The following is a 14,472-nucleotide window of genomic DNA, read 5'->3' as shown; positions in this document are numbered from 1 at the left end:
AAATGTACACTAAACACACATATCCTCTTTGCTCTAAAACATTTCTGAAAAAAAAGTTGAAAAAAAAATCAAAGACCAGTGCTACCACTAGTTATATTTGTGTGCTAACAATTTCCTGTAGCTTATAATTTTTTCATGGTACATTTCCTGAATTAATTAATTACATACATACATACATACATACATACATATGAAGTTTTTTCCTAACTGGGCGTGGTGACACACACCTGTAATCCCAGCAGCTCCAGAGACTGAGACAGGAGGATCACGGAGTTCAAAGCCAGCCTCAGCAAAAGCAAGGCACTAAGCAACTCAGTGAGACCCTGTCTCTAAATAAAATACAAAATACGGCTGGGGATGTGGTTTGTTGGTCGAGTGCCCCTGAGTTCAATCCCTAGTACTTCCCCACCAAAAAAGAAGTTTTTTCCTAGATACTTATGTGTTACATGATATTTGGAGAAAGAAATGTATAAATTATATGAAAAAATATTGGAGAAATGTTTTACTACACACATGGATGCTTTTGATTCCTAAGGGCTTGTCTCTAGTAATTAATGTCTCAATTGTAACCATAGTTAGTGATATGAACTATAACTCAAGTGCACACAGATGCCTTTTAGAAATAGAAAAGTTTTTACAGTCACAGGAAAAATAGTCACACAAATCAAATCTCCTCAGAGGTTCTCTAACGTAGAAATGCATGAATGTACGTTGCAATAGGCAAGAGGAAGTCAGATTTCTATTGCAGAATTCTTATCATTTCAGTAGTCAAAATTAAACTTGTTCTAGTTTATCAAATCCTCTTTTCCAAAACTTCATTTGTTTCGATGTTTTAAATTCTTTCTTTCAGCTTGCTGTAATAAGAAAATGAGAGTTTTATTTACTGGGCTATTCTCGTTTCCTCGGGAATTAAGGGTTAGCATGTAAAAACATAACAGGAAGGGGATGCTATCATAACCAAGGCCCCCCTTTAATAGAATGTTTCACATGAAATTATAGCAGAATCTTTCTGCAGTAGTCTGTTTTCTTTTCTCAGAAACTCCTGAATAAAACAGATTCTAACATGGGAGTAACAACCTACCTTGATTATAAAGCTTGCTTGCTTTGATCTGGGGTTCAGACATTGTTGTCCTTTATGTGCTTTCAAGGTAATACTGTTAAGGGAAGATAAAAATGAGTCTTAAACTTCATATGGGAAAACAAAACAAAAAAACCTCCACCATCGTCATCTTCAGAAAGTGCATTACTTACATCACTTCAATTTTGTCACAGCTGTTACTTGGGTAGATGATAGAGGCTTTCTCAATATCTGTCAATTTCACTGCTTTTGCTCCAGGGCCTATGCAAAGACATCGTCCCCCTTTAAACATAGGAAAACCTAGGACAGATCAAAATATTGGTTAGTCATATATCTGGTTACAACAGATAGCTATGGTTTATTATCCTAGTGGTGAATGTGAGAAGAATTTTCATGAAGGATAAAATAGTAATTTGTAATAATTTATCAAATAGCATTTAATACCACTTATTGGTAAAGGAGTTAAGAAAGATATTGGTGATTTTCTTTTTAAATTTGTAAACAAACCATTAAAAATAATAGGATACATGAAAGACTTTTATTAAAGGTGAAGCTTATTTGTTTATTGCTTTTATACTTAAGAATTTTTCCAGGAAGTTAACATAATTGCATATAAAGTCTTCTTTACAAACATTTAAAGCTATTTGTAAAACATCTTGTCAGATAGTGTAATAAAAAAAAATCCCAAGAAGTTTATCATCTCTAGATTTGAGAGTCATCTCTAGTGCCTTAAACATTTCCAACATTTTCTGCCAAAGTAGTAAGTAACTTCTAATCTGTGAGATTCAATAAAAATTTACCATTTATTTTAGGATAGAAGTGAAAGAAAAGACATTTGAAAGATCACAAAAGGAGTTTATAGACTGAAAAGCAAAAAGTACCATATACCTTCAACAATCGTAGCACAGACTATCACAGCCACGACTATAGCCGTGCCCTTCGCATTCATTCTGTTTCTTTATTGCTGCTGCTGCTCCTGCTTCACCTTTGTACTCTTCTTGCAGGGAGAAGAAAGGCTAAAGTAGTTCTTAGTTGGTATATAAAGAACATTTTATACACCAGCCATCCTATCAGAGCAACTGGAATTTCCCTCCTTGAGTCATCTTCCTTTGCTTCCAAGAGTTTCTATTTTATTCTCACCTCAATGTCACTATCCCTTCCTATTTATTGTAGTACTGAAAGTGATATGAATTTGAAAGCACTTGGTAAAGAGTAAAATGCTGTATAAATAGAGTCTATCCAGATGGGAACCAGCATTTCTTAAGGCAGCCTTTCCTAGAAATGCACTTAATTTCTGGACTTCTGTGGGTAGTGGGTTATGATGGATATTCAGTCAGGAAGACAATCTTCCTAGCTTTAGTCCTTTCATACTTCACACAATATGCAAAAGAACATTCTTAAAACTATTTTAAGATAATTTGACTTTTGCTTTTAATTCTTAATTGCTTATCATAAATAAGGCATTTATTATCAACGCCAGACAACCTTTAACTTTACATTTTTGTCTATGATGTCAAAATGTCTCTAATGTCATGTTTACAGAAGTCTCCCTATTCTTCTATACTTGATGTTCATTTGCTTTTGCATTTTAAAGTTTGTTTTGTATTTTAGCAGTAAGTACATAAAGTTGTATGAGTTGTGTTATGGATTGTAAAAATGTTACCTTTTTCATGTGATGTTTTTACAACTCTTGGATTCTACTGGGATGTAATCCCTGTTTTCTTTTTATCTTTTCCTCTTAAGCTTTCTAAATCTATTTAAGTATGTCACTTGTAGACACCTAAAATCATATCCAAAAGATTTTTAATGGGTGAATTTTAATAAAGCATATTTAGTGTATAGCTGGTAATCTATAATCTTTTTTTTTAAAATGTTTTCTTGCTATTTTTTCCTTTAAGTTTTCTTTGATTTCCTTCTAATTGAAAAAAACTTTCCCGTCTGTGGTGCTGGGAATTAACTCAGGACCTTGCACATACTAAGCATACTCCAATGCTGAAGTATATCCCCAACCCTGTAACTTTACATTTTAAGTATTTCTTACGTGAATTGAAAGGAATTTGTTGTTTTCCATTTTGATATTAATCCTTAAAATTGTTTAAAGATTTTTTAACCTGAAATTTTCTAATTATTTATTTAAACAAAATTTTTAGATGTTGATGGACCCTTATTTCATTCATTTATTTATATGCAGTGCTGATAATCATGAACCCAGTGCCTCACACATGCTAGGCAAGCGCTCTACCACTGAGCCACAACCCCAGCCCTTTCTAATTATTTATATCAATCATAAATAATATCTTCTATTTCCCCTTTGTTAGATCTGTAGCTTTGAACATTTCCTCCTGTTTCCTGGCATTGTTGGTATAATCTTGGATTTTATATATTTTCAGATTATCATTTTATATTACTATATTGAGAATTATCATTTGCATTTTATCTTGAAATCATATCTTTATTCGGACACAGTTCTGCCTTTAAATTCTTTTAACAACCATTCCAGTCTTTAAAACCTCTGAAAGTCTTTAATAAGCATCTAAATAGCTGTAACATTCTTTCTCACTTGTTCATTCATTTAACATATGTAATATAAGACTAATTTTCCCATAGATATATGGGTAAGGTAAAAGATATATGTATGCTCTGGGAATTCATAAATACTTAATCCATTATTTTTTCTTTAATGTTGCTTTCCATTTCCTCAGCATTGGAAATGCAGTAGAGCATGGTCATAACAGGGAAATCTGTGGTGTCAACCTGTGTGTGTACAAATCCTTACTCTCTTATTTTATTAGCTGTGTGTTCCTGAGAAAGTAACTTACCTTTTTGAGCCTCAGTTTTATCATCTATAGATTGGGGATAATAAAAATACCTTTTCATAGATGTAAATTAGCTAAATATTAGAACAAATAATGCTTATCTATCATGTAGAAGTACCTGACACTCAGAAAGTGTTAACTGCTATTATTATCTCTAATATTTTACAATGTTCTTTCCTAAATTGACATATCATATCTAACTCCAACATTAGCATAAGCATGCCCACCTAAAAAAGGTTGGATGACATTGTTATGTGATACAAAAATATTTTAAAATTATAATTATGAATGTTAGAATAGTTTGCTGTTCTTGAAAATTCTCATTAAGTAGTCCTGTGCACAAACACACAGCATGGTTTAAAAAATATAGCCAAACTATAAAATAGTAACTATTTCTGCTTACCTAAAGTATTATACTGTCATGTAGCTTTAATGTTTGACAACTTCTTAAACAGCAGTTGCTCTCTTTCCCTCCCTCTCTCCCTCTCTCATACTGATGATTGAACCCAGGACCCATGTATGCTACACAGATGCTCTACCACTGAACTGCATCTCTAGCCCTTTTTATTTTATTTTGAGACAGGGTCTTGTTCGGTTGCCCGGCTGGCCTCAAACTTGTGATCTCCCTTCCTCAGCCTCCAGAGTAACTGGGATTACAGGCATGTACCACTACACCTGGCTAGTAATTTGCAATTAAAAAATTAAAAATTTCCTAGAAATTGACATTATGTAACATTTTTTAGGTTATACTATTTCAAATAGGCATAATTCAAATTTAGATAAAACATGACTAATCTCTTGCCTTCATGTGTAAATTACTACTTAGATGTGTAGAAAACTTGGGTCACAATTTTCTCTTTCAGAGAGTCTATACATGTTGTTTTATTGTCTTCCTTTACTACAAAAGTAATTCCATGTTGTTATTAAAACATAGGACAATTAGGAATAGGACTCGGGTATGGATCTCTGGTAGAGTACTTGCCTGGTGTGTGTGAGATTCTGGATTCCATCCCCAGCACTGCCAAAAAGAATAGAATCACCAGAGATAACTATTTTAGTTCCCCCACCTTTGGATATAAAACATTTTTCACCTAACAACTTTGATATCAGACTATGTCAAGCCTTTCTTTCTTTCTGTGTATCAGAAGACTGTGTTTATAGATACTTTAGGAAGAGGCAGGGCAGAAGACCATGAGAAAAAAAAATATCCTCCCTCCTCCTCTATAAGGAAGATTATGCAGTAGTCCATAGGGAGGGTGCTGCTGCTGCTTGCCTGTGATCCTAGAAGAGGGGACTTAATCCTGCCCATGTGGGTATGGCCTTGTCTGCTCTCTTTGGAGCCAAATCACAATTTGAATGCTGAGGAAAGTTTATTTAGTTCTTCAAGTTTTCAAGCAGTAGATCCAAAATTATGCAGGGTTGGAAGAGTAGCTTGTTTCATGCTGTGACTTTTCACCTCATTTCCCTGAACCAAACAATAAATAAGCCTGACTACACTTTGGCAGGTGCTGATATAATGTATGGGAGGGCGGGGGTTGCGCCTTTCTTAACACACACACTTTACTGCTTTTTCCTCCCAGTGTTCCTGCCTTACATTCTTCCTGGAAAGCACCACCACTTTCTGTAGTTGAATTGTTCACCTAGTCATTAATTCGAGATGTTTACTTTAGATATATGTCACATGCCTGGCATTCTTAAAGCTGTCAGTTATAGAGCACTGAACAAAACCAACCAAATTCCTTCTTGTATATTGTAAATTTTGAAACTTTTCTGCCATATTGTATTGGCCTTATTTCTGCTCACTTTGTAGAAATGAGGGACCTAAGTGTGTCTTCAGGATTGATTCTGATTTGTTCTGGCTGAAATACTTTTTAATATAACATGAAGATTTTCTTTCAGAACATCCTCTCATCTAGTGAGTCTGAGAGATCTCCTATTCTGTTTATAAAATTTAGTTCTTCTAGTATGGAATGCAGTCCTCTCCTTTTCTGAATCCTTTCCTTTAAATTGGATATCTTGTTGAAGTCTTGCCTTCATGAAAGTTTATTGATATCATATTGCATAATAATGATTCTTCTAACTTTATAGAACTAATTGCTTTGTCTATTTTTATTCAGTAGAAATATAATACAGACCATATACTACGACGGGGTGACCACCATCCCGACAGAGCAGGTTCTTGCTCAGGAGATGTGAACTGCCTGGGAAAATAAAAAGTCTGAAATAATCAGTAAGAAATAAGACAAAAAGCCAAAGATTAGATTTAAAAAGTTGAGCACCTGATGGGTCTTCCAGTCCTGATAGGAACTGGGAATGAACAACTGTAAAAGGCCCCAATTCTTTATTTAAGGAGGAGTACACCAAAGGCAGGGATAAGGTTTCAGTGGGAGGAGTCTTGTTTTGGTGCTTGTTTATCAGTGTGGCAGGGGTCTTGTAGTAAACAGCTTGATTGGCATTTGGCAGGCTACACCCATCTCCAGGAGACTGTATTTGAACTAGAGCTGTGAGCAGGTCAGGGTGCCAGCATGAAGTGGGCATTCTCAAACCAGGGGGTTTCCTCCTGGGAGTTCCCAAGACAGCAGCTTCCCTGCCTAAGGACCTGAACCTTACTCAGTTCACACATGGCTCATAGATGACTCTCAGCAACATACATACTTTTAAATATTCTAGTAGCCACATTTAGAAGGTAAAAAGAAACAGGTAAAAGTAATTTAAATGATATATTTAGTCCAAAATATTTAGTCAATATATAATCAATATAAAAATTAAATGAAATATTTTACATTCTCTTTTTTAGTACTAATTCTTCAAATTGAACTAATCACATTTAAAATGCTCTGTAGTCATTTGTGTCCAATACCATATTGGACAATGAGGATCTAGTTATTCATTTTGCATTTAGTAAACATTGCCTTGATATTTAATTTAAAAATAAGCTGGGGAAGAAGAGGTTTCATCCTGTGAATTTTTTTTTCTTAAAGGTAGTTCTGCATATTCCCCAGTTTTCTTCTTTTCATCTCTTCCCTAAGTCAATATGCCTCATTGTTCATTTTATTTGATTAAATGCAAAAAAGATTAAGCTACATTCTTTGTCTTTTTAGTAGTGTTGGCCTCTGTTGTTGTTTATGGAATTGGACTATTTTCTGTTTCATATTCCCAGGTCTACCCGCTCAAATAAGTTTTCCTTGAATTTAAAGGAGCATCCCAGGAAATAAATCTAATTTCCATAATTAATCACCAAAGTTTTTTCCAGCTTAAAAATTTCATAACCTGTGATTCATCTAAAGCATTAGTAATGCTCCCAAATTATTCAGTTAATGTAAAATTTTTAAATTTGCTGGGGATGTAACTCAGTGGTATAGCACTTACCTAGTATGTGTGAGGCCCTAGGTTTGATCCCCAGCACCAGGTTAGGGAGGAGGGAGTTTTAAAGTTGGAAAAAATTAATACAAGTCACTTAAAGGTGATTCCCATGCTCACTTCAGCAGCATATATTCTAAAATTAGAACAATACAGAGATCAGTATGATCCCTGTAGAAGAATGACATATAAATTCATGAAGCATTTCATATTTTTATATATAAAAAATATATAAGAATGTTCAACATTCTTAGCAATAAGGGAAGTGCAAATCAAAACTACTCTGAGAATTCTTCTCATTCCACTTAGAATGGCAGTCATCAAAAATACAAATAATAAATTCTGATAAGGATGCAGGGAAAAAGAAATACTTGTACATTGTTGATGAGACTGCTCATTAGTATAAACACTATAGAAATCAGTATGGAGATTCCTTAAAAGATTAGGAATGGAATCACCATATGACCCAGTTGTTCTACTCCTTGTTCCACTATCCAAAAGAACTAAAATAACCTTCTATAGCAATACATGCATACCAGTGTTTATAGTGGGGCAGTTTACAATAGCCAAGTTAGGGAATCAGACTAGTGTCAAAAGATGAATGAAAAAAAGATGTGATATGTGCACAAAATAGAGTTTAATTCAGCCATAAAGAAGAACAAAATTATGTTATTTGCTGATAAATGGATAGAACTTGTGCTAAGTGAAATAAGCCATACTCAGGAAGTCAAGGGGTCAAATGTTTGCCTTCATTTGCAGAAGCTAGAGAGAAAAAAAGAATAAAAAAGGGAACTGATGAAAGTAGAAGGGAGATCTGTATAGCAAAGGAAGGAGGTGGAGACCAAGGGGCTGTGGGGAGTAGGGAAGAAAAGGAGAGGGGAGGTACTAGAGAATGAAATTGACCAAATCATGCTATGTGCATGTACAAATATATCACAATGAATTTCACTTTATGTATAATTATAATGCACTAATTAATAGAAAAACAGAAGGGAGACCAATAGAGTAGAGGAAGGGGGGTCAGGAGGGGTAGGGAAAGGGAAGTTACTAGGGAAGGAAATAAGTCAAATTGCTATATACATGTATGAGTATGTTACAATGAATCCTACTATTATGTATAATTATAATGCACCAGTGAAAACATTTAAAAAGATAATTCCCAATTCACCATTCATTAGGCCTCTGAATAATATATTGCCTGCAAAAACAATTTAAAAAGTTAATATCAAGGGTATTTAGTTCTGTTGTTATGAAAAATGGACTAGAAATGGAAACTAGTATTTCCTTTTATTATAAATCAGCATGATTTAACGGAATCCTGTTTGAGTTTATAGAAGGCAGATGACTCACACCTTGGGTAGATGTTGCCAAGCACGTTAGGCACCTGAAATAATGTGAATAAACTGAACAGATTGATGCTGAATCCTAAACTCTCAAAAATACAGTACTTGCAGTACTTGATGCTCTTTTATAAAGAGATTAAGGAATTTAGAGATTTGCTAGTGAATTTTTTTGAACCCTTCATACAATACTACTTTTGTGATTTTCTTTTAACATTATTAACCTATTTGTCCCAGAAGTCAGACAAGTTCCTCTCTCCATTCAATGTCGCGTCCCCTCTGGCCACAGAGAGAGACACGGCAAACGTCTGAAGCTTTGGAAGTTTATTGTGCACAGGTTCTTTCCTACGCTTCTCTTACCCCTAACTTCTTCGCACTTTCAGCTTTCCTTTTCCCAGCTCCTTCCACTCCCGCGTACTTCCTCCTTCCAGCTCCGCTCCCGCTGCTGCCGCGGCCGCCGTCGCCGCCGCCGGTTCTTCCGCTTCTTCCGTCCCTTCCTCAGCTTCTCCCCTTACTCTCCCACCCACCAGGCTTATATACACTTCAGTCAATCAGGGGAGAGTACACGAGATAAACGCGGACAGCTGCAGGCACAGGACGGGTGCACGAGGGGGGGGCATGCCCTAGTCACATCATTAACTAGCCAATTATTGGAATTCGCTGGTTGTTTACTGTATAGCTGGCCGCCTCTGGCTCAGCGTCAGGCGCCATCTTGACCATGCCCGAGGCTGGGGTTCCCGGAAAACCCCACAGATCCCCCTTCTTTAATATTAAACTAAGGCTCGGGACCGTGTCTGTCTTAGGCTGAGTGGTCAGCATATGTCCTTACCCGTCATCAGAGCCTGCAGAGCATGCTGCAGCTCCTGTCTTAGGTTGGTACACAGCCACCTCCTTCATTACCCGTCCTTGACTACCGATCCAGCATCAAGAGCCATACTAATGGGGGGGCTGTCGGCCTTTAGGGCGGTCATGGCCTGATGAAAAATAATTTGATCTCTCTATTGGCTAGCTTGCAGATGCATGCCAAAACGAATGAAGAGAAGAAGGCCAAGGCAGAGGGGTACCACCATAGCTCCTAAGCTTGCCCACTGTTTGACAATTCTATAAACAGAAGAGGAACCTTATAGCCATATCAAATACAGAAACAATATACATCCCAGTAGAGTTACAATATGGGTAACACAAAGCAGCTCTCAGGGAATAAACGCATCCCAGCCCCAAAAGTTCTTGCAAAGCATCCACTTGTTCTTATAATGAGTCCATTCTCTGATAGAGTCTCTATGGTCTGCAAGGCTGCAACTGCATTCTTGGCCGAATGATCGTTGTTATGGTTGTGTCAATGCTGCTACTGCAAGGACTGTGGTGGCAGTGATCACGGCTGTTGCAATGTCAAAGCCTCTTCTGTCTCTTGATAATAGCACTGGCAATTCTATATCTGCAACAGAAACTAGGACTGGTAGGAAGATAGAAATGTGCAAATTGCACAGGTGGCAAAAGAACCATTCCAGTATTGTGAGAGATAGGATACAGTTAGTGAACAGTTAAGAGGTATTATTAGAAATGTTAGTTGGTAGAAACATAAAAAAGAGAAAATACACAAGCTGACATGGGAGGAAAAGCAATATCACAGCTAGGGTCAGCAGAACGAGTTGCTCTACTCTGGGTCTGATTTGTAGTATGATTCCAACGGCAAAGTGCAGAAATTCCTCCTGTTAAGGCAAAGAAAGGCTAGAAATATCCTTGTCACCAAAAACAGCACGACCTGAAAAATCATCAGTAGAATTGACAGACTTGTAGAGAAATTGGTGAAAAGCAAGAAAAGGAAGGATAAAAAATATGTTAGTCAGAAATGAAAAATATGGCCAGGCTAACAATGGCCCATAGGTTCCGGGTTTGCCTCTCCGTCTGAGTTTCTGTTATTGGAGGAAGGCTCAGACTCGCCATTGTGAGGAGGAGCAGAATCACTTGCATGCTGTAAAACTCTGACCAGCCTTTCTGGAATCCAGACTGGAGTCTGTTGATCCTGTGGGAAAATACAAACAGACCCTCGGACCCAACGAAGGACTGGATCCGGTCCTTTCCAACAACCTGTCAGGATATCTTTCCATTTTGCCCATACTTGAGAAGTATTATGGGGATTATAATGTCGATCAGCTGCAGAATGGCCGTCCCTATCCAGAGTTAAGAAATTTAGAATGAAAAGAACTAAGTTAAGTTTATCTTTAGGAGACTTGTAGGAGGCTCCTATTCCCCCTTTTTGTTTATTTAGACAATTTTTTAAAGTAAGATGTGCTCTTTCCACAATGCCCTGTCCCTGAGGATTATAGGGGATGCCAGTGACTGATTGGATGTTAAATGTTTGTAAAAACAACTGGAAGCTTTTGGAAGTATAAGCAGGACCATTATCTGTTTTAATGACTTTAGGTATGCCCCAGCCAGCAAACGCTTGTAGGCAATGTTGAATGACATCTTTTACCTTTTCTCCAGAATGAGCAGAAGCCATAATGACCCCTGAAGCAGTGTCTACTGACACATGTACATACTTAACAGTACCAAATTCAGGAATATGGGTTACATCCATCTGCCAAATATGACCAGGCAGCAGTCCCCTAGGGTTAACTCCAAAGGATTGTACTGGGATTAAAGGAGCACAATGTTGACAATTTTTTACTATTTGTCGAGCCATACATTTAGATATAGGAAATTTTCTGCTCAAAGTAGTGGAATTTACGTGAAATTTTTCATGAAAGAGTTTTGCCTGTTCCTCTATGGAAAAGACAAAAATTGATTTGGTGGCCATATCTACCAAGTCATTAGCATTGGCCAAAGGTCCTGGTAAATTAGAATGAGCTCTAATATGTCCTACATAGAATAGATGTTTACGCTGTAGGATAAGGTTTTGTAGCGTAGTAAAGTAAGAAGCTACCGTGGACATGGAAGAAATATGGGGTACCGTTTCAAGAACCTGTAAAGCGTTAACGATATATAAGCTATCAGACAGAAGATTGAATGGCTGATTATCTGCTAATTTAAAGGCTAATATTACAGCTGCAAGTTCAGTAACCTGTGCGGAGTTGGGTGGAACTATTATGGTATGAAGTTGTTTACCGATAAGTACTGCACCTACTCCATTTTTGGAGCCATCAGTAAAAATGGTTACACAGTCTTTAAGAGGCTGGACACTAGTCACTTTTGGAAAAATTATGGGGGTATTTTTACAGAATTGAATCCAGGGATGTTGGGGATAATGGTTATCGAACTGAGCTGAAGTGGAACAATATAATACTGACCAATCATCATCATTATTAATTAACCATTTAATTTGCTGAGTGGAATAAGGAGTTATAATAATAGATGGATGGATTCCAAAAACAGTAATGCAAGATTCTATTCCCTTGAATATTACCTGGGCAATAGCTTGGGGATATGATTGCAATGTTTTAGCTGGAGAGCTAGGGAGATTTATACTTTGCAGAGGTCCTCCTTGCCAAACTATGCCAAAAGGGGTATGCTTCTCTGAGATTATGATTAAACTTAATGGTTGAGTAGGATCACAACGATCAACGTAACACTGCTGAAGTCTATTCTCTACTAGCTGTAAGGATATCCGTGCTTCAGGAGTAAGTTTCCTAGGGGAATTCAAGTCAGGATTACCTTTTAATATATCAAATAAAGGTTTTAATTCCCCTGTGGATAATTTTAAATAGGATCTGATCCAGTTAATGTCACCTAAGAGTTTCTGAAAATCGTTCAAGGTATTCAATTGATCTGTCCTGATGGTCAACCTTATTGGTCTGACTGTAGTAGCAGTGAGCCTTGTACCCAGATATTCTTGGATCTCCTCTAATTGTAATTTTTCAGGGGCTATCGTTAATCCTCTCTTTTCTAATGCTTGAGTCATAAATTGTAATGCTTCTAACAAAACTTCTTTTTCTGGATGGCAAATAAGTATGTCGTCCATATAGTGATAAATCAACAATCTCTTAAACTTTTGTCTAGTAGTTGTTAACGCTTTATCTACGTATATTTGACATATAGTAGGACTGTTAGCCATACCTTGAGGCAACACAGTCCATTCGAATCTCTGGTCAGGCTGAGTGTGATTAAGAGAGGGCAAAGTAAAGGCAAATCTCCAACAATCATTTTTGTGCAAGGGTATAGAGAAAAAGCAATCTTTTAAATCCAGAATAATAGTAGGCCAATTTTTTGGTAGTGCAGTAACAAGAGGGAGTCCACATTGGACGGGTCCCATAGGGTACATTTGTTCGTTTATGGCTCTTAAATCATGTAATAACCTCCATTTTCCTGATTTTTTCTTTGTTAAGAATATTGGAGTATTCCAAGGAGAGGTAGAATGTTGTAAATGACCTGCTTGTACCTGCTCTTGTACTAACTTATGAGCTGCCTCTAGCTTTTCTTTTGTTAGGGGCCACTGTGGAATCCAGCGAGGCTTATCATCTTTCCATATTATAGGGATTGATGGTTTATCAGTGGCCCCTAGGAAAAACCCAATCCATGAGAATCATTTTTTGGTGGGGGTAAAGGCAGTGGTTGGGTAGATCCTTGGCTATGTCTTCCTAATCCTTTTTTATCATCATAATCCATATTTTGTAACATATTTCTTACAGGAGTCCCTTGGTAAATCTGGTCAGTGGTGAGTTTCATATCCATTTGCTGCAGGACATCTCGTCCCCATAGGCTAATAGGAACATTACAGACATATGGTTGAAATATTCCTGTGTGTCCCTCTGTATCTTTCCATGATAATGAGGAAGCACTTTGATTGGGGCTCTCTGCTACTCCTAAGTCTCTCAAGCTCTGAGCTGCTGTGATCAATGGCCAGTGCTTTGGCCAGACCATTGCACTGATAATACTTTTGTCTGCTCCCGTATCTAATAAACCTGTAAATTCCATATTTCCTACTTTTAATTTTAGGAGGGGCCTCTGTTCCATATCCATAGTAAGGTTTATTAAAGTGGTTCCTGTTGATCCAAAACCTCCTTGTCTTTTATTTGTATTTTCACTGGGCCACAAAGAATGTTGACTGGGCAATATAAGCATTTGTGCAATGCGATCCCCTGGAGAGATGACCGTAATTCCTTTTGGTGAAGAGACTAAGGCTTTTATTTGTCCAGTGAAATCAGGATCAATAACCCCCGGGTGTACTATAAGTCCTTTTAGTGTTGAGGAACCTCTACCTAGTAATAGCCCTACACTGTTCTGTGGGATTTTTTCATGCCAGTCGGTATCAATCATCTGCACCCCCATATCTGGGGTTAGTATGAGTCTGGAGGTGGCACAGATGTCCAATCCTGCACTCCCTGAGGTGGCCCTGCGCTCCCCTTCTCTGTGGGAGGATACCACCGTCGGGGAACTTGTTGAATCACCCCGTATATTTGTTGCGGGCCTGGGGAGGGCCCTGTCTCCCGTTTTTTTGAAGTTTAGGATTTAAACCTAGAAAATTACCTTCCCTATCTCTAATAGACTGACAGGCACTATTCCAATGACTTCCTCTTCTGCATCTTGGACATAGCCCTGGGGCATAAGGTGTAACAGATTTTACTATAGTTATCTCTTATCTTTTGTTAGGGCATTATCTCCTTGCTGCTGATTTTGTGCATCTATTGAAACGTATTGGTCTTCTCCCATTAACATTTCTATCGGGAAACCTTGCCACTATGTTTCTGCAAGCAGTTTCAACAGCTATTTCTTGCTACTGAGCTTCCCCAATTAGCCATTGTTCTCCAAATAACACTGCTCTGCATACCTGTCTCCAATAGTCTTAACTGCGTCTTTAAAGTTTTTCTAATGGTTGATGGTATCTCCATTTGCTCCTCAAATACGGGCAGGTTCTACAGATTTTGAAGCTCTTTTTATT

General features: G+C 37.4%; 1 protein-coding gene and 1 non-coding gene across 2 annotated transcripts; one reads left to right on the top strand and one right to left on the bottom strand.

Moving 5' to 3' along the window:
* Window positions 1-306: 306 nt before the first annotated feature.
* Cxcl11 (C-X-C motif chemokine ligand 11) lies at window positions 307-2,093 on the bottom strand. The gene is made up of 4 exons (XM_047567303.1): window positions 1,967-2,093; window positions 1,252-1,378; window positions 1,082-1,154; window positions 307-854 (listed from the first exon to the last, which is right to left on the bottom strand). Exons 1-4 carry the CDS (start codon window positions 2,025-2,027, stop codon window positions 816-818), a joined length of 300 nt encoding a protein of 99 aa, XP_047423259.1. The 5' UTR covers window positions 2,028-2,093; the 3' UTR covers window positions 307-815.
* Window positions 2,094-7,366: 5,273 nt separating this feature from the next.
* Window positions 7,367-7,470, top strand: LOC124995225 (U6 spliceosomal RNA). The gene has a single exon (XR_007110691.1). It is a non-coding gene; the product is annotated as a U6 spliceosomal RNA (small nuclear RNA).
* Window positions 7,471-14,472: the final 7,002 nt, after the last annotated feature.

Source organism: Sciurus carolinensis, chromosome 10 (assembly GCF_902686445.1).
Source record: "Sciurus carolinensis chromosome 10, mSciCar1.2, whole genome shotgun sequence".
Classification (NCBI taxonomy): domain Eukaryota; kingdom Metazoa; phylum Chordata; class Mammalia; order Rodentia; family Sciuridae; genus Sciurus; species Sciurus carolinensis.
This window is presented reverse-complemented; position numbering and strand designations above follow the sequence as displayed.